Raw genomic sequence first — 20,132 nt, forward strand, 5'->3', positions numbered from 1 at the left:
GGGTTGGGGGGTGGTTAGTTAGGCCGGTGGGGCCAGGAGGACTCATCCATCACCTAGACTTTTCCTTGTCTTTTGCTAATATTTCTTCAAAGTTTATTTTACACTCAGCCCTCCTGTTGATTATTCCAAGGTGTTTTATTTAGTAAAATAAAAAGAAAATTCATTGCATATCGGCTGTATTCGTCTTCCTGTTCACTAATTTAACACCAAGGGTGGGGGGAATGTTTACTATAGTCATTTCAATTACACAAAGCACACTTATGATTAGAGGCCTTTTTGGTATTGTACAGAAGGTGATTTTAGTTGTGCTTATCATGAACGGAGGAGAGATTTCCGTTTTTTGGCGCTTGCAAAGGGACAAACCTACTTTGTGTTTGATTATAACAGGCAGCTGGTCTCCAATTTATGTAGGGTTGAAAGGAATACAATCCACAGGGTTTCTCAACTTCAGCACTATTCACATTTTGAGTTAAATAAATGCATCGCACCTCCTTTCCCCCACCTCTTCAATTTTGGTAATCAGAATGTCTCCAAACATTGCCAGATGTTAGGGTGGGGGGGGGGTTTGGGGATGTTTGTGTGCAGTATTTTCCCAGTTGAAGAACCATTGATCTAAAATTGACAAATGCTTGAGTTGATGAACTTTTACTAACTGGGAATGCGAGGGAGAGATTGGTGAAATGTTAAGAAGTGACCTTTGGTAAACTGAGCACTAAATCCTAATGATTGTCTTCTGCAGATAATCCATTGGATGAAAGGAATATTTCATTAAGGTTTTTAACATTTCTTGTAAGTTAAGCACTGATGATTACATCTCACCTAAAATAATGGCGCATATGTTTTGAAAATGGTTAGTTCTGTTTTTTACCTGATTTGAGTTTCTTTACTGGGTTTCTTTTGGATCAGATTTTGACCTTGACCCTCAGTAAGAAAGACATTTTACATAGATTTTATACACACGTCAAATCAAGCTTCACTATACAAATGAATATGTAGCATACTTTGATATATTCGAATCTACAGTAGTACTAGTTCCTTTAAAAAAAGCAGGCCAGTTTCTCTGAACTGATTTCCGGTTGTGTCCAGACCCATAGCCCGAGGGTGGAGGGGGGCAGGCAGGGAGCAACTGACTGTAGAGCGGGTCCCCAGACCCTGCCTCCTTAGAGGGACGCCCTCTCCAGCCCCAGCTGCTTGGGTTTATAAACAGTGATCAGTGACCCTTCGGTTAATGTTTTTAATAATGTATTTTAATTTGAAACATTTCAAGGGTCTGAACTGCTTGATTTACTGTGAATTCTCTTACAATGTCATCGTTAATAGGCCTGGTGAACATTTCTCTCTGGTTGAGGAAATTGTTGTAAATAATTTTTCATAGAATTTCCAAGACTGTCACAATCTGTATTACAAAAATTACATTTCAAGCACTTGAGCTTAGAACTTACATACATACTATTGCAGCCAAACCTAAAAGAATTGTTTATGTTCCCGGGTCTGCCTGAAAACCAAGCAGTAGGATGATTCATCTGGAATCCCCAGTGAGCAGGATGATGATGGGAAAAGATAAAGGATATGCCCTGAGGTGGCTGGATTTTTGTATTTCTTGGAAAGTTCTGGTGGTGTTTTTAGTGAGCCCTTCATAGTACTAGAAAAGAGAAAAGTCTCCAGAGTACAAGGGTTTTGAGGAGGACTGGGGATTTTTTTTTTTGTTTTTCCTTTTTTGAAGAATTTTGTGTAAGCACATAGCACAGCTTACACGTTTTATTGGGGTAGCCACCCCCCCAAAGTCTTTCTTTGTCCTTTTATGTGTTCTACTTTTATTTCCATCCATCTTACATGAAATTGGGCCTAAAGCCAATTGTGTGCAGTGAATATAGATTTTTAACAGCAATAAATTACAGTGTGAGGTGGCGCTTGTTCCTGACTAGGTATGACGACTATTTGCACATTGTTAGTCATGAACTTGGACTCTGGGCAATCATCTTTTTTTCCCTGACATAAACTTTGATTTTCCTTCCCTCCTAACAGGATGACTTTAACTGATCATTGTACTGATGGGAAGGAGTCCAGGTGATCCTGAGAAGAGTTGGCTTGAGTAGAGTCCAAGACACAGATTTGTTGGATTTCTGTAAGCCACTCGAAGCCACATATTCATTTCTGATGACAACTTTACACTTGTGTTGGCAGAACACCCACAGTGACAACTGTTGCCTATGTTTAGTTTGTCCAGCTAGTATGTTTGGGGGGAAACTGACACTGTTCTTGTCAGCAGCTATGTAAATATTAGACCTTTTCTGAGTTTGTGTTCTCCGATGTGCCAGTGTGTTGGGGGTAAATTGCATCCTATGATGGCCTCAGTTTGCCTTTTGAGGTCAGGGATTAAAGGTTTTAGGGCCTTCTTTGGGTCTCTTGAAGTAAATTCTTTTTGGATCAGTAGTTGGTTTTATATGTCCAGTTTCTGATTTCAAACATTTTATTTCCCTGTGTATTAGTTTCTTGGCTATTGTAATAAATCTAAAGCAACGGGAATTTATTCTCTCACAATGCTGGAGGCCAGAAGTCTGCAATCAAGGTGATGAGTCCCCTCTGAGGCCTGGGGGAGAGCTCCTTTCTGCCTCTCCCCGCTCCTGCTGGTTGTCAGCCTGCCTTGACTGTGTCCTCATCTCTCCCTGCTCTCTCTCTGCATTGAGTCATTTGTGTCTGTCTCAGAACTCCTTCCGCCTCTTTTGTAAGTATTGCATTCTGGGCCCACCCAGATAATCCGGGATACATTTCTCCTTTAACATCTTTTAATCCCATCTTTTGCCATGTAACGTTTGGGGGACCAGGCTATCTTTTGGAGGCTGTCATTCAGATCACTATCCCCTAGATCTTCAGCCAGTGCCTATCCAAACCTAGTTTTTTAAAGGGGGTTACTTAAAAAAGAGACATGAAGGAAAGTCTCTGGAATCCTGGGTTCTCTCCCCACTTTTGCCATTAACTGGCAGTAGACTCTTGGGTGAGCCATTTACCTGCTTTGGTCCTCGGCTTTTCCTCTTATTGCAGGAAGAGTTGGGTAGGTGATAGCTATAGCCTTTCTAGACCTACAACTTAAAAAGTGACTCCTAAATTGTCTTGGAGTTTGTGTTTGAAGTAAATCAAGAACTCACTAATATTCTGGAAGAGCGAAGTCCAGAATGGTCATCTTTTAGGACACGAGGGAGTGAGACAGTTACTGGTTGGGTGTCAACTCCTCAGGATTTTTTTTTTTTTTTTAAGATGTATTATTATTAGCACAGGATAACAAACCTGGTCTTGTTAACCATGTGTGATTTTTCTAAAGAGAGTAGAATGGATTAGCTGGGCCAGTTTTTTCTTTTTTGTGATGAAAGAGATGAGGCTGTGGACTGTAGATTTCTTGTGAGTGAGAGTAATTCATCAAAATAAAACACCCAACAGATTTTTCTACCTGGAACTAGGTCATGGAACTATTTTTTTTTAAAATGTACACGCATTCTTATTCATCAGACTTAACTGAGTGTCTGTTCCATTGTGCTTCATCGCTAGGAAGACTACCAGGAAGCGTGGGATTGAGATCATGTTGGAAGGACTATTTCAAGATCAAGTTTTTATAACTCTCTTGTTATTTATTTCTTTATGGAGAGGTGGAATGAAATTGAATTCAAGCGTGTTTCTGATTGTAATCTACATTTCTTTGAATAAAGCAAGTTCATATCTGAGCCAGCAGGCATAATTATGTCGGAAGAAAATGCCCTGTACCAGAGGGGTCAACTGACAGGCTAGGAAAACGTTAGTTTGGTTTCTGAGGCAAATCCTTGAACTCCATGTGCCTTTCCTCTTATCCCTAAATCAGAAAGACTCACCTCACAGCAAGTTGTGAAGGGTAATATATTGCTAATTTGTTTGGTATTTCACAACAATAAATTATGTTGAAGGATCTGATAAAAACAGACAAACCTCATTTCTATGAGTAGTTGGAGACAACAACCAGATAAACCTTGCAGATAGTTTAGAAAATTCATTAAAGTTATTTTTAACTGTGTCATCAAACATTTAACCTCCTATTTCCTCTTGGTTTTCCTTTTTTCCCCCCACATCATAGATAAAAGGTAGATTGGGCAGATAACTAATACTAGGTGATAAAGCGATAAACCCATTAAGAGGATACAGCAATCCTAATCTTGACACAAATCAGAATGCTTCAAAGAAAAAGCAGTGAAAACAATTAGTAGTCATCTGCAATTATACTGGGAAATAGCAACCCTCTTTCAGTAATTAATAGAACAAGTAAACAAGATCAGTAAGGAAATAGAAGAGTTGAACAGCACTGTCCGCCACTTGATACGTTTGACTATCACTCAGCCACAGCAGAATGCATGTTATTGGTCAAGGGCACGGGAACATTTAACAAGATAGACCATCTTCTGTCATAAAAGCCTTAAAAGGATTGCAGCATACAAAGTGTTTCCTGACTGTGATGGAATTAAATTAGAAATCAATAACAGGTTTGGAGAATCCCCTAGTATTTGAGAGCTAAATAACACATTCCAGAGTGATGCATGGATCAAAGCAGGGATCATAACATCAGAAGACATTTTGAACTGAATAAAAATGAGACCATAGCTAAATTTGTGAGATCTGAGTGAAAGAATGCTTAAAGGGTAATGTATAGGATTAAATGCTTCAATTAAAGCAGAAAGGTTAAAGGTCAGTGACCCAGATTTCTTAAGAACCTACAAGAACAAGTTAAACTGAAAGCAAAAGACAGGAAATCATAAGTGAGTAGCTGATAGAGTGTAAGCGAAAAACAATAGAGAAGATCAGTGACAATGAAGTGAAGGGCATTTAAAAATAACCCATGCAACTCTGATCAGGGAAAGAACCAATATCAGGAGTAAATGCAGACATTATAAAGTAACACAGGGATGTTATACACAGCTATGCCAGTACATTTAGGCTCACAGATGAAGTGACTCAATGGAAAAGGAAATTACCAAACCTTCACAGGATACACAGAACCTCACTAACCTTGGATCTATTGAGGAAATGGAATTGGTAGTGAAATGCCTTCCCACAGAAACTCCAGGCCCATGTGACTCCACTGGAGAATTTTACCAAACCTTTAAGGAAGAGGTAATATCAAATCTAACGGGTGCATCCCGGAAACAGGAGGAAGGAACACCTAGCAAAACATTTGGTAAATTTGAGTGTATTTGCTATGGCTCCTGTTATTTTCATTTGCAAGTGTTTTCTGGGCATTCCTCTTGCTGACCCCCCACCCCTACCCATACAACAGACAACAGACCTATGAGATGAGTAGGGCAAATAACACTGTAAGGTTAAGTGAATTGTTCAGGCCAACCTTTCAGTGACCTGGATAGGATAGGTGGGACTCACCTTACCCCCAGCCCTGATCCTGTCACTGTTGGCGTGTTGCCCCTTCAGTAACTTTTCCCCTAACAGCCTGTGGAGACAGTGCTAAACCACTGCTGACTTTCCCAAGGAGAAACTTCAGGACTACTTAAGTTGAAGACTGGACTAGACTGAGTGGCTATGTAATGCTTGGTACTTAGTGGGTCCTCAGTTGTTTATGGGATTATAAACAATTACAGAGCAAGCGTCAGAATTACTACAGTAGTCATCTCTTTGGCATAGGGAATGTATTTGGAAACTGGACAAAAGGAAACATCTGACTTAACACATCAAAACACTAAGTCAAAAGAGCTGGGTGGTCTGAAATTGACCCTCTTTACCTTTATCTAATGGGGCCCTTGCATTAAACTATCAATACATGTGAGATGTAGCGCACACTTTGATGATACTGCAGCATAGTGATTCACACTTGAATGTCAATAGGGACACTTACAAAGGTCTGCAAGGTCCAATACTTTCTGGTAAGGATCTGTTTCTCCTGTTGTCACAGCTTTTAAATTGACACAGAAAGAAACCGGTCAGGATCGTAGTAAATGGCCAAGGAGCTGCCTAGGATGTTTTTGTATGCATGGGGGAAAGTTCAGTACAGGCTAGATTTTATCAAAATTTTATTTTAGTCATGTTTATCTAAATTCATGTTGCAAATACACCAAGGTATTGGCAAAGCACAAAATTAAGCCATATGGTTCAGGAATGTTCTCTTGTACTCTCTGAAGTTTTATGGTCTGAGATGTCTTCAAGTTTCAATTATATGAGACTTTTCTTGTCAGGATGAATTGGGTTTTAGCGTATTGCTTAAATTTCTAATATCTCCGTAGTTAGAGATTTTAGTTTATAGTTTGTGCAAATTAATTGTTGTGTCTTGAATGTCTTCACTAAACAGAACATAAGTTGCCTGGGGTAGTATAGAGTGCTCACCCAGAGCACTGTTGACGTGACCCAAAGGGGCCTTCCGGCCGTTTGCTGCCGGGGCCCAGGCTGCCAACCAGGTGCTGGCCAGGCAAGGGCCGGGTGTCTGTTTTCTGGCTGATTTTAGAAAAATGTTTTATGACTGTTATTTTACTGAAGTTCCTCTGTTGTTTTGAATACGAGCTGCCGAAGTGGTATGCAAAAATTGAAGATAATGTGCTCATCTCCTCAAACTTTGCTGCTATCCATTTTTAAGACTTACTTGTGATGAAATTGCCGGGCTCTTGAAAGGTGACAGAATCTACTAGTTTATGCTTCATCACATTTAGTGACAAGAGGCGAGGGTTGGAGTTAACACCCACCTGAGAGGGCAGGGCCTCGAGGTGAGTGCATACATTCCAGTTGTTGGAAAGCTCCATCTGGAAGACATTTTTTCCATAGTGGTGCCAAATTCTACTTTCTCGTAAATCTTGCAACAGTTGGATATATAATCTCTTGCCTGACGATGGGTTTAGGTGTGCCTAACTAAACTTAAAAAAGATTGGCCCTTGAGGGAAGAAATTGAGTAGATTTTAATAAAGGAAAAAACCCACAAATCCCATATAAAATCATTAGTTTGTGGCATTGTGGTCTGGTAATGAGATTTCAAGAACCCATGTTACTGCTAAATATACCACTCAGCCAGGTTTGTAAATCAGAACAGTTCTGAGAATTGAGTCCTGTGGTACCTGCACATTCCTGTGTATCTTTCAGGGGTGGCCAGAGCTTTGAGGATCAATAGCCAAATACAGTTTTAGAAGCAGACTCTACCTGTAATGTGTCTGTTTTAATTTTACGAACAGGAGACTTGGCTGATCCGCAAACAGGATAGTTTGCCCCAGAATATTGTGGCTGGTTGAAAAGCGCCTTGGCCTGGTTTTTACAGGCTCACGAACTGGAGCTGAACTAGCAAAGGGCAAGCACTTCCTCACACTCCTCTCTATTAATAAAGTTTGTGTTGTCTCTATGTGGCGTGTTAATGATAGGGGTGTTAACGACCACAGTTAATCTTCCTCTTCAGCTCTTTCCTAATCCAGTCTCTTAAATAGACATTTAAAAAGCTTTTAGCTCTTGAATTGGGTGCTCGTGGCCTTTTGGTGGAGGTGGAGTGATAGTTATCACCCATTTAACAAAACCTGAGACAGCCTGGACAGCTGTAAATGTGTATCTCTGCGCTGTGTTTTTGCTAAAATGCCACATGGCTAATACTTTGGAAATCATAAATCTGAGGGAAGAAAACATCTTTATAGAGTATTTTAATTTTATGCTGTGTGTTTTACAAAACCTAAAACCGTTGGCATTTCTAAATCCATCAGCAGTAAGGAACGCAGACCAGATTAAGATGGTTCTGTAAATACGGTTTCTTTTCATCTGCTTTATTTGCTCCCGTAAGGTGACATAGGGGATGCCTAGATGACAGTGCTGGAGCTGACAATTTTACCTCCACCTAAGCCACCTAAGCTCCCCCAAGAGAGGGGGACAGGGTAGGGGGGAGGGGGTTTCTCAAGACTCCTCCTGAAGTCACCCATCAGCCCCACTTTTTTTCTTTATGATATAATAGTTTATTTTTACATCGCTTTGTGCCTTTCCCATCTCAGTTGTCATCCCTGTGGGCTTCCCATCCCCAGATCTCCTGTGTGCCATCACCATAGTCCAGTGCACTCCCACCCGGTTTTCGATCCCATTCCCACTCACCCCCGTAAAATATATGTCTCTGGTATATAGTTGTTCAGTACCAGTATTATTATTATTATTATTTTCTCCCCTGGTCCTTTATACTCCTGCTATGAGTGAAACCATCGGTATTTTCCCTTTTCTTTCTGCATCAGCCCCACTTTTAATCAATACTTGTGATAGGCAGCTTTGCAGCCACCCTCGCCCTTTTCTGCTGTTGAGCCTGGCTTTTTTTCTGGATGATTTTGCCTTTTAAGTGGGCTTAGAGAATTGATAGTGAAACTAAAATGAAGAAAGGTCACATTGCATTTTGCCATTGGTTCTACCACCTTCAGATAGGTCAGTGAGGCAAATTACAATTTGGTTTTCACTCCTTCTCAAACAATACAAAGACAGCTTAGAGATTCAGGATTATGTTGTATATATATATTTTTTGCTTGTGAGTAGTGATGAAAATAGAATGTGCTACACTAAGATCTAAGAAAAGCCGCCAGACAGCTGGTGCTGAGAAGTAGTGACTAGAGGGATGAGAGGTGACCCTGAACCGGACAGGCCAGACTCGAGACCCTCGTGGGTGGTTCTTTGGTTCCAGAATTTATTGGGTAGTGCAAATAGCAGACCAGGACATCTGCTCTCCCAGATCGCCCCAGCTTTCCGTATGGCCCTCAAATTTCTGAGGACAAGCAGCTTTTACACATTTTTTCTTTTACCCTGAGAATGTGGGTTTTTTTTTTTGGTTCCTCTTCTTGCTGTTTCACCTCCTCACCTCTTCCCTTTTTTCCCTCCCTTCGGGAAGATTCATCTGTTAAAGAAGTCTCCCGTCAGCGATTTGGAATGTGGGTTCTGACTGTGCCTGACTGCAAAGCTCTTTGATGTGTTTCCAACACTGACTTCTCACCAGATCCGGGTGTAGGTGTTTTTCCCCAGCGTACAGAGGCCCGCAAAGGTGAAGCTGCCTCCTCTCTCACGGCCTGATGGGCAGTTAAATCGCTGGAATCTATCTACAGTTGTTGATGCCTTTACCAGGGAGTTCCTGTGTATATTCAAGACAGGACTGAGCTGTTATGCCTGAAAGACTCTAGAAACTTGAGAAGCTAACCCCCCTTCCCATGGAGATTTCCACAAGGATAAGTTTGCGCTCGGAGACTCATCCTCTCCTCCTCCGTCATGGTATCGGGATTCTACCTCAATCACTCCATCATCCTGCCAGCCATGTCTCATTTCTCATTCTGGAACGCTCCCTCCCAAGCTCAGTGGGAACCACCAGGCTTTATGCTTTATCTGGTCCGGTCTCTAGCTCTTAAATTGTCCGTCTGGCTTTGTGTTTCATTTGACCCTAATACACTGGGTCGCACTGTCTAAAAGAGAATTATGTCCCCTCCAATGTCTGAGTGCATTTCTCATTTCTTACTGCTGCTCCTGAGCAGATCTGTAACTTCAAGGTTAAGATAAGACACATTCCATCAGAACTATGTCGTCATCCTTGCCGGCTTCTGATCTGTGACTGTCCAGGAGATTTACAAGACAATTGCATGCCATTCTTTACAGAATATTATGGTTGGACTCTGACTCCTGGCATCAGGCCCACTTTGATTTGTCAGCTGTTACAAAATCCATTTCCCAAAGAGAAAGGGACCTCAGTCACGCGCCTTTTAAGCAGTTCTTAAGGGTGATAGGATGGAGCTGATCTGACTCTCTTTCCCAATGTGTTAGAAAGAGGGATGGACACTGGAATATTTTTGTCCCTCCCCCCCCCCCCGCCCCCCAAAAAAGTTTTTTTGTTCCTGTCCCTTATGCCTTCACAGAATTACTGTTAATCTCATTCTGTGGTCCCCAGTGTTGATTTTGAGTTTCAGGGAGTAAGCGTTTACCTTTGAGAGAGCGGATAACCGCCTTCTCTGCAAGTTTATTACTTGACTGGAAACTGGTGAACAGGGATACTCTTCTCCTTTTTTGCTCTTGGCTCGCATGTTGCACTGCAGGAGTCACTGCATGTGATATTGTTTGAGGCTCAGGAATTTGGAAAGTCACATATTTCCTGCTGCTGTTGTATTCGACCCAGTGATATTTTTATAAATGCTTCTCTTTGGGGGACTCAACAGCTCTTTGGTTTCAACATAACTCACTCTTTCACTAGGTGGTAGGCAGTAGAGATTTATTTGACCCACTTTAGTGATTCTGAGGTTCTAAAATTTATTTGCTCAGTATCACTCAAGTTAATCACAGAAGCAGAACCCTGATCTAGTTTCTTTGACATTGTTTTTATATCCTTTAACTACAAAAAAAATTCCTGTTTTGAAAGTTAGGCGTCGAAAAGGGCAGCTTTTCCTCCAGGATGCCCTGATGCGAGGTAATCCTGAGGCTGGAAGTGCCTTCTTTGCTCTGGTGCCCTAGTTTCTGCTCTTTGATAACCAAGCTAATTTCTGCTTGTCTCTCAGTCAGGCTCTCTGAGTTTGCTTGTCCCCTTCCACTCTTGTAGCTCTGGCTCTAGAAGCCTGGGTCTGTAAGCAGGCAGGGTTTTGGAGCTCCTACATCTTAGAACCAGCAGAAAGGAAAATTCATGAAAACTGTAAGTCTGTGTCTGTTAGTCGCTCACTACATTTTCTAAAGGACGAGGGATTGTTGATCTCTGTAGTCGGGCAATAATCATTAAAAATTGTTTCATAATAAGAGCAACTAATGAGAAGTGTTTTTAATTCAGCAGTAGTGCTGGTGCCTGGACTGCGCTCTCCTCCTTTTATTACACTACTTAGGAATGACTTTTTTGTTTTCTTGCCGTGATTTCAGTTGAAAGGGTCTTTGGTAGTGCTTCCAATCTGCTTTCTCCAGATTCTGTTTCCAGCACCCTCCCAAAGAAGGAAAGCTGTGTAGTGCCTTTGAGGTCCTTCCTTCCCCCTTCCTGTCGTTGCCCCCCAGCCCCCCAGGACTTACACTCAGGCGTTTTAAATGAACTGTTCTGTGACAGATGGGAGAAAGGCCTTGTCTAAAGCGCTTCTGGTGGGCCGGATTAGGGGTGGGTGGTGTGTGCGGTCCCGTTGCAGGAGCAGCCCGTCTGCCCGTCCCCTCCCCCGTTCAGCCAGCTCTAATCCTGTTAGACGATCTTACAAAGCGATTGATGAATTCCCCGTGCTCATAGAAGAACGAACCCGAGTTTGGGGTCTAAAACCCAGGGGCCCTTTCCCCCGAGCCCTGGGGCCGGCCTCCAGGCCAGCGAGCGGTCCCTCCCAAGATCTCCACCTAGTCTTCATGAAAGGGAAAGTTAAGCCATTTAACTTTTCCGTTTGCCTCCCCCTCCGTCTAGTACTGCTGCCAGTTGCCATGGCAACGGAGTGGGACAGCTGCGCAGTGGCGCCCAGGCAGCTGGGTGGGGGCGGGGGAGCTGCCAGCCCGCCAAGCCCCAGACCTGGGAGGGGAGGCCCCTCCTGTTAGCCCAGAGGGGAAGAAAGGACTGGGGCGATCCGGTAGGTAAAGCAGGGAACCCCGGTTCATCCGCTACCAAGGGGCTCTTCCGCATGAAGGTGTTCAGAGATTTTCCTCTTCTCTCCCTCAAACTGAAGAGCACATATGTAGATCCCTGTGTCTCCCCGTGAGGCCGGGAGGCCGTGGCCACGATGCTTGGCTTGGCCGCAGGCCTCCCACCCGGGGCTGGTTTTAACCCAGCGCTCTGACCCAAACCGCTCAGCTCCCGGAAATTCCAAGGTGAGTGGGGGTGGGGTGGGTACTCTCCCTGGAATATGACATTTCCTGTCTCTGCTGAGGTCGGAGCCTGCTTTTTATTCGAAATAAATCATTTTTTCTTGAAGCTTAGAACTACAAAATTCATGGAAAATTCTTCTGAAACCTTACATTCTCCTTTACACCCCCTCAGCCAAAAAAAGTGTTTTAATGAAAACTGGGTTTTATTACAGGGCAGAGACTGGGATAGGTAGGGGTTGGTGGTTGTGGGTGTTCGGTTTTTTTGTTTGTTTTTTGGTGGGCAGACCTATTGCAGTAAGTTCAGGTGATAGGGGTTGCAACTATGTATTTTTGGAATAATTCCAGCAATTTTGCTAATCTGAGGTACCTGATAAACTGTTACTTGAACAGTTCTGAGGTTAGTGGCCTTCCCAGATCTTGGCAAGGATCTTCTGGTCAGGTTGGGAATAGAGTATGTTGGAGGAAATCCTTAGATGACAGCAAAATAAAAATGGAGTTCAGCTAAGAAAACAGTTGCTACCACGCTGGAATTCAGACGAGGCACCGTTTGACATGGTTAGGAAGGAATTCTTAAACACGGTGATGGTACCAACAGAAAATTTCAAGACTGGGCTCGGCCGAGGACCCCCGCTTGTGCCTGTTTCTCAGCCCAACCCCATTTCCATCTGTGCCTCCTGCTTCAGTGCCCCTTGGGCCTGTGAATGGGCCCTCTGTGTTTTGAGGCTCTGGGCTGATGTGAGTCTGGGGCCAGGCTCCTCTCCTCCTCCTCTTCCTTGGCCCAAACTCAGCTTCTGTTAAGGGGAGAGAGGCCTTCTTAGCCCTTTGGATGAGTCGAGCCTGGAGAATTGCTGAGCAGTCCAAGGACTCATTTTGACTTTTAGGACAAAAAAAATTTTTTCTCCTCCCCTCTCCCCTCCACCACCAAATGAAAGAAAGTTGATGTGTTTGACATGTTAGCACAGCTTTTGTGAGCTGCTGGAAGCGCTGAACGCTGGAGCTCAGTTTGCTGAAGGGAACCGGCCGTCCCCTGCAGGAAGCCTAACAGGCGCTGTGCTCCCGAGGCTGGTCGCCCGCCCGAGGCTGGTCGCCCGCCCGGGCAAAGGGGCGTTGCTTTCATTTTTATGAAGTATCTCATTTGCACTCTGTCGTGGGTCCTTTGAAGTGAAGGTTCGCCTTCAGTCTTCATTTGAGTTCCTGCCTTATAGACAGGTGTGGAAGTAGCTGGGAGTAACGTACAACAGTACTTGGCTTGGACTAGGAAAATTAGGTGATTGTAATACCATCAACTACCTTTGGTTTGTTAGCTGAAGAAAAAGTTGTGGTTGGGAAAGTGGGAACTGACCCATTTTTTATTAAACTTCAGACTCATCCATAGAATGCTTCAAGGCCCAAGAGAGGGGTACGTGGCCACTTTGTGATAGATCCCTGCACCCCATGAAGAAGCAGCAGAAAGTTTTAGCTCCTGACATGGATTCTGACCATTTTGTCCTTCCCACTTGCAGGAACCTGGTGGACTTAGTCCTTCAGGTGGAACAGAGTGCGACATGGGAAAGAAAACCAAGCGGACAGCCGATAGTTCATCTTCAGAGGATGAGGAGGAATACGTTGTGGAGAAGGTGCTAGACAGGCGTGTGGTTAAGGGGCAAGTGGAGTATCTACTGAAGTGGAAAGGATTTTCTGAGTAAGTGTCTTCTCCTAGGCTTTAGAATTCCGCAGTGAGACACTTTGACTTTACTTCCCCGGGAACCACCGCCATCTTTGTCTTCTCCTTTCGCCTCCCTGCACGACTTGCTTCATGTTCGGAAGACACAACAGTAAATCACACAGTCTGCTGTGGCTGGTGTTCTAATGATAATGCTTTCCAGAGGCACTGAAGTGACTGCTTAGCAGTATAGACTTGGGTCCAGATTCTTGCTCTGCCACTTGGGGGCTGGGTGAACTTGCTTAAGTTCCTAAATCTTTTTTTCTCCTCAGTAAAATAGGGATAAGAAATAGTAATTGTCGTAGCGGTGTTAGGTAGGTGTGTAGAGCCTGACACATAAGCTTGTAAACTGTTGCTCTCCACGTCATAGCTAAGCTACCCGAATTGAGCAAAAGTGGAAATGATTTTCGATCCCGTAGGTTTCCAGAGTGATTCTGGTTCTCAGAGTGTCCTAGTACGAGGCACTCCCATGCGTGAGAGACTGAAGTCAGAGGCCGCATTTCCCCCCAACATTTTTATTTTTAAAAATTTAAAATATGTGGCTGAGGCCAAATAAATTGAATGAAATCTTAACTACATACAACTTGTTTCCTACAATTAACGTCCTAGTATAATCTGTCCTTTTTTTTTTTCTTTTTAAGAACGCTACTGAAATTGTGACTTAGGACGTCTGGTAGCCCGTAACGGACTCTGCCGAAGTACTAGACTCGATTCTTTCAGAACAAACAGAGCTAGGCACGTAGGGGACACAGGAAGAGAGGCAGTGCATGAAGTGTGGTCTTTAGACTTTGGCTTCCGTTTCTGATTCTTTTGCTAGGATGCCCGATAAAGACATGGATTTCCCAGCGAACTAGACGAGGTCAAAGAACTAGACGAGGTCAAAGTAGTATTTCAGTATCAATAAAATTTTTAATAAAAATGAGTGAAATGATTTACATTATTTTCTTCATGCTAAGTCTTCAAAATCTGGTATTTGTTGCACATCTCAGTTCAGACTGGCCGCATAGGGTTGCTGGTGGCCATTTTGAATAGGACAGCTTTAAAGCTCTAACTATACTAAAAGATTCGATGCTTGCTAGTACCTCTGGAGACAAGTCAGGAGCTCTGAGAACGAGTTACGATGATCTCATCACTGGAATCATCTGGAACCCTGCTGGGATCTGGGTGGGACACCGTTGCACTCTGGGAGGCCGAGTGTCCCCAGCACGCAGCCCAGCCGCAAACGCTGGCTGGATCGTCCCTCCGTAGTTCTAAGGAGGAGTGACGTCACAGCGTCCCCAGGGAGGACGGCTATGCGTTTGAAAGAGCTGGACCACTGAAGTAGGAGGTAAAGTAAAACCAAAAGATTTAAGGGTGTTTGTTGGACCCAGTGAATCACCACAGGAAACCCTTGGGACTTTTGAGGGTGCTTGAAGCATTTATATCTGTAGTTGAACTGCTAGTATCTTAGCATAGACAAAAGAGGGAAAGCCTGGATTCGGAGTAGATGGAATGATAAACATTTGCGATGTTTTGTCAAAAATACCCAGGGTTTCATGAAAGACTGGAACAAATTCTGCCCCGTCAGCATTTCTATAACTCTGTTAGGCGGTAGTCACATCTACCGCCTGTGTTCTCTTTGATTCTCTTAACAGCCTTTAGAGGTATTTTTCAGTTTACAGGTGAGGAAATTAGTGACGTTATTTGCTGAAGATCACATACCTGGTAAGTGCTGGAACAAGATCCAGTATCAGATTTCTTTGACCCGAAAGCCCTCGCTCTTTTAAATAATGCTGTTATTTTGGGGGGTAGGGAAAGGGGTCATCCCATTAAGGGAGCAGCATTCCTTCCTGTCAGCAGGGGCTCCTACCCCCAAGTCTGCTTGCTTATGTTGGCACACATCTCTTGGTTTTGGTGCTTAATTTCTTCTGGGACAGCCAACTCTGGAGTCTGTGGATTTGGGGGAAAGTTAATGTGTAAGCAGATTTTTTCCTGATACAGTAAGGTCTGAAGGAGAGGCTTTCCACTTATAGCTCAAATGATTTAGAAATAAAATTGTCTCGTGCTTAATTAAGCTCCCTTTACAGAAAGTTACTTAAATCTAGTGTACATATGAGAGATTTTCCTCATCACTCTGCTTCCTCTTTGAATCAAGTTATTATGATGCGTTCAAACCATTACATGTAAAGACACCTTATTTAAAAAACAAATATCGAAAAACTTACCTTGAGTGAACAGTGCATGGATGAAAAGATTTTTCCTAAACCAGTGAAGGGATTGCAGAAAACACTTCTATGGTGTATCTACACAGTGTCTAATAGAAACGAGCCCCAATTATAGAATCGAAAGAACTAGATTCTAGTTTTTCCTGCATAGGTGAGTTTCTTCCTTTGAATCCATAAGCTTGGGATACACTTGGTGGTTGGTTTTTTAAAATCAGTGCCAGAAACAGAGTAAAAGTTTGTAAAAACTAGCAGGAAATTAGCAGTTTATTTTCCTTGTAATAGTACTTTCTTGATCCAAGTTTCATTACATCCAGCTATTCAGTTTGAGGGTCTTTTTTTGCTTATAAAAATGTGCTTTGACTACTATTGACAATAGACAAGCCCAGTGTATTGAATTAATGCAACTACAAAACCCACTTCTGAATCCTCTCCTTAACGCTTTGCCTATATTCTAGTGATTTAAGACCTTACTGCTTTTTTTTTTTCTGTCTACCTTTCCAATCCTCCAATAGTTTGACATTTCTTCAAAATATAAGTGATATGGTTAAGAATGTAAACTAGAATGTTGCATGATTTGTTAAATTGTTAACTTTAGGATTTGCATAATTATGTGTATGAAATAATAATATTTAACTACTTGTAAAGCAGAATTCAAATTTGAGTTTTATTGAGATGTAATTTACATAACCTAAAATATGTTGAACGTGTACAGTGATTTTTAATAAGTTTATAGAGTTGCGTAGTCATCACCTACACTCTATTTTTAGAACATTTCATGACCTCTCAAAATTCCCTTCAACCCCTTTCTAGTTAATTCCATGCCCCAGGGAGCCACTGATGTGCTTTCCAGAAGTTTCTAAATCTGTCTTTCCTAGACATTTCATAAATGGAACTAGACAGTATATCCTCTTTTGCACTTGGTTTTTTTCACTTAGTATAATGTTTTTGAGGCTCTTCTATTTTGTAGCATGTATGAATATTTTTGTTCCTTTTTGTTGCTGAATAGTATTCCATTGTATGGATATACCACATTTTGATTCACCATGTGATGGCTATTTGATTGTTTTCTTTGGCTGTTAAATCGCTGCCATAAATAATAGTGTGTGAGTCTTTGGACATATTTTTTCATTTTCCTTCAATTGAATTCCTCTGATGAAGTTTGTTGTCTCCTATAGGTTTTTTTCCTTTTTGCCTATTGATTGTGTTTAAAATTACGTGTTGTATTTTTCTTGCTCATTCTTTTCTCTTTTCTCCATTCTCGCCCAGGGAGCACAATACTTGGGAACCTGAGAAAAATTTGGATTGCCCTGAGCTAATTTCTGAGTTTATGAAAAAGTATAAGAAGATGAAGGAAGGTGAAAATAATAAACCCAGGGAGAAGTCAGAAAGTAACAAGAGGAAATCCAATTTCTCCAATAGTGCGGATGATATCAAATCCAAAAAAAAGAGAGAGGTAAGCTTCCTTTTTCTCACCAACAGGGTTGTGCACGCACAAGCACATTTCTTTTGGTTCCTTCTATTTGTGTGTATGACTTACAAGGTGCTATGGCAAACCAAAGAGCGTTCTCAGAGTCGTGTTGACTGACTGTCGCACCCCCTCCTGGCTGAGCGTGAAATGTATTTTATGTCAACTGAGTTGTATTGCTAATAGGGTGTAAAAATAAATCCCTAGAAAGCATTCAGCTACTCTGTCTTCTCCATTAAAAGGAGGCCAAGTTACCTTGGAGGGAGGGTCTTCTGTGAACCTTCCTGCGAATGAAAAGGGACTTTTAACTGCCTGCCCTTTCACTTTTTCCCTTTTTTTAAAGCTTTATTTATTCATTTATACAGAACTGGGTTCAGGCCAGAGGTGCAGGGGCAGTGAGAGGCTTCACCAGAGACAGAACGGGGAGCAAGAACAGGCAGGTCGACGAAGCACACTGCTGAGGAGTACACTGCAACGGGCGGTCAGGAGAGGTCTGCCGCCCATGTGGTCACCTCCGGGGCAGGCGGGGATCGAACTCGTGGGGAAGTGGCTTTAGCTTCTCAGTGCTGCGCTTTAACCCGCTGCACCACCAGGGAGGGCCCCCACGTTTTCCTTTTATTCCAAAGTTAGCACTTTATATTCTTTTTTTAATTGAGTGAAATTCACATGATAAACATCACCATTTTGAAGCGTATGGTTCTGTGGTATGTATGTTTTCTGTGGAACCTGGTACATTCTGAATAAGAAATCATTTATCATCTTCCTTTAGAATCTTTTTGTTGTTCAGTTTGGAACGTGCGTTTGAGAAATTTTGAGTTGATCGTTTGCTGTAAGCTTTCTTTAGCTTGCAGAAGCACAAGCACTTACTTAGTGCCTCTCTTTTCATCTACAGCTTTTCGGTCTGTGTGTGTACAAGCACATCCAGCCCCCAATTTCCACTGCTTTCATTTACTTCAAGGTTGGGAAGCATTTGGTGGTGAGGAATGTAACACACCCTTAAAGTTGAAAAGGATCAAGCACCTATTGCTTCTTCATCTCTAGCACCCTGCCGTGAGCCCATGCTTAGTGTCAGTTTTCACAGGCGCCATCTTCTCCGTGCTCTGCTCTCAGCCCTGGCTCCACATGACAGTCGCAGGGAGTAGGAGAGTGGAGCCTGGGGCTTCAGATCCCTCCCATGCCCAAGATGTCCTCCAGACCGGTCAGATTCGGATTGCTGCAGGTTGAATCTGGGCATCGGTTTTGATTTATTTATTTAAAGAATTATTTACTTATGCATACAGAGCTGGGGTACAGGCCAGAGGTGCAGGGGCGGTGAGACGACTCACTAGAGACAGAGCGGGGGGCAGAACAGGCAGATTGACTGAAATCCACTGCTGAGGGGAGCAGCGGGCGAGATAGGAGAGGTCTGCCGTGCCATGTGGGTAAGCTCCAGGGCCTGGATCGAACCCTCACTGAAGCGGCTCAGGCTGCGGCTGGCTTGCGGTACTGTGCCCTCCCCTGTTGTGCCACCAGGGAGGGGCCTGGCATCAGTATTTAATAAAGGTTTGCACCAGTGACTCCTGCTCACCGTAGGAGGGCAAAGAGAGACCAGCTTTCTAAAAAGAACTGAAATAAGAATGAAGGACTGGAGGATGTAAGGGAAAGTGGGCTCTGAGTGTGTGTGTGTGTGTCTTGGTCTTTGTTTCCCTGGTGAATTTTCTTTTCTACGCCCTTATTCTTAGAGCTGTCCTGCTCTGAGGAGGTCTGTGTATCGTGATGGTACACTGTGCTGATAGGAGTTTGAGATCCTTTCCTAAGGAGGCTTGGTTTTCTCTCTCTCTCTTTTTGTATTTCTTTGTATTCTGGCTCTTGTCATTTGGTTCATTTTCTGGCTAAGTAGCGAAGTAACGAGAGTGAAAACAATCGCAGGGCAAGTCTTCTGAAAAGCCACTGTGGCACACACAAGTGTCCGCCTCGGCCTGAGGTTTGTGTCCTTTTCAAAGGAGCAGTCTGGCTCGCGCCACCAGCCAGTGCAGTCTCCTTGCCGGCGGGGCCTGGTGTCGCCCGGCCTTGGAAACAGCCCTGCGGTCCCTTACGTTGTGGTGTGCACCCGGGCCGACAGCTTCCTCAGCAGTGCTGGTGCCTGTCAGGTGGGCGGCTGCGAAGATGGGTGGTTGTATGTTTTAAAGGTACAGGAGGGGATTGAGTTTCTTTCTTTAGACCATTGCAGAAGAAATTTGTTAGTCAGGCATTATGCCTGATTTAAGATTACTGCCTGTGTGATGATTTTAGCATTTTCCTCGCCTCGGCTCCTTTTCAGCAGCTTGAACATTTTTCTTCCCTTCCCTCCCTATGTGGCAAACTGTTTTCAGCCGCCAGCCCTGATTTACGACTTAGCCCATGCGCCAGCGTTCCAGCTGTGAGCAGCTGTGTGCACATCTGGGAGCCGCCTCCCTTTAAGGGCCCCCAAAGAGGCTGTGTTTTGAGTCAGTGTTTCCCCCTGTTCAGGCCTGGAATTTCCTCCCCAACATGGGTTCTGGTATCTTTGGGGACCACCTGGACCTTAAATGCTAGAAAACAAGGTGAATGTCAGATCAAAGTGATTTTATTATGAAGTCAGACATCCAAGAATCTGTTCATTTGCACAGTCTCTGACTCTCGCGTGAGATTCCTGCTGCCACCAGATAGGCTCGCGTTAGCTTCCATCATCAGGTTTTTAATGACCCGGTTTGTGTGAGGAGTCACTGTCTGGCTCTCACCAGTGCCACTCTACCTGGCCATCCCTGTGCTCCTTGTCTGCTTTGCATGATTGCGTTCTGAACAAGTGTGAATAATCCCCCTGAGAATGTCTAGGTTATTTTTGTAAGACCTCTGGCCAGTTCTGCCCTCTAGTACCAGCTGCATGGCCACATCAGAGCAGGGCCTTTCTCCAAGGACATAGGTCTTGCTGAAAGGAATTTGTATCTTTTTTTCTGAAGATTTATTTATTTATGCATACAGAACTGGGGTATAGACCAGAGGGTGTGGGGGGGGG

The 20,132-nt window shown here is 43.4% G+C and overlaps 1 protein-coding gene across 4 annotated transcripts in view; it reads left to right on the forward strand.

The window, feature by feature from the left end:
• Positions 1–20,132, forward strand: part of CBX5 (chromobox homolog 5) — a 33,920-nt gene that overhangs the window by 2,538 nt on the left and 11,250 nt on the right. For 2 of the 4 annotated variants that reach the window (XM_012732406.1, XM_004692670.2), the window contains exons 2-3: positions 13,251–13,429; positions 16,921–17,107. In XM_012732406.1, the coding sequence (XP_012587860.1) occupies positions 13,293–13,429; positions 16,921–17,107 (324 nt within the window). In that variant the 5' untranslated portion in view covers positions 13,251–13,292. Of the gene's footprint in view, positions 1–11,461; positions 11,514–11,620; positions 11,752–13,250; positions 13,430–16,920; positions 17,108–20,132 lie in introns of those variants that run through there. The other 2 variants (XM_004692671.2, XM_004692672.2) reach the window with 2 other exon arrangements.

The sequence above is a fragment of the Condylura cristata genome, unplaced genomic scaffold (genome assembly GCF_000260355.1).
Source record: "Condylura cristata isolate star-nosed mole 26May11 unplaced genomic scaffold, ConCri1.0 scaffold00034, whole genome shotgun sequence".
Lineage (NCBI taxonomy): Eukaryota > Metazoa > Chordata > Mammalia > Eulipotyphla > Talpidae > Condylura > Condylura cristata.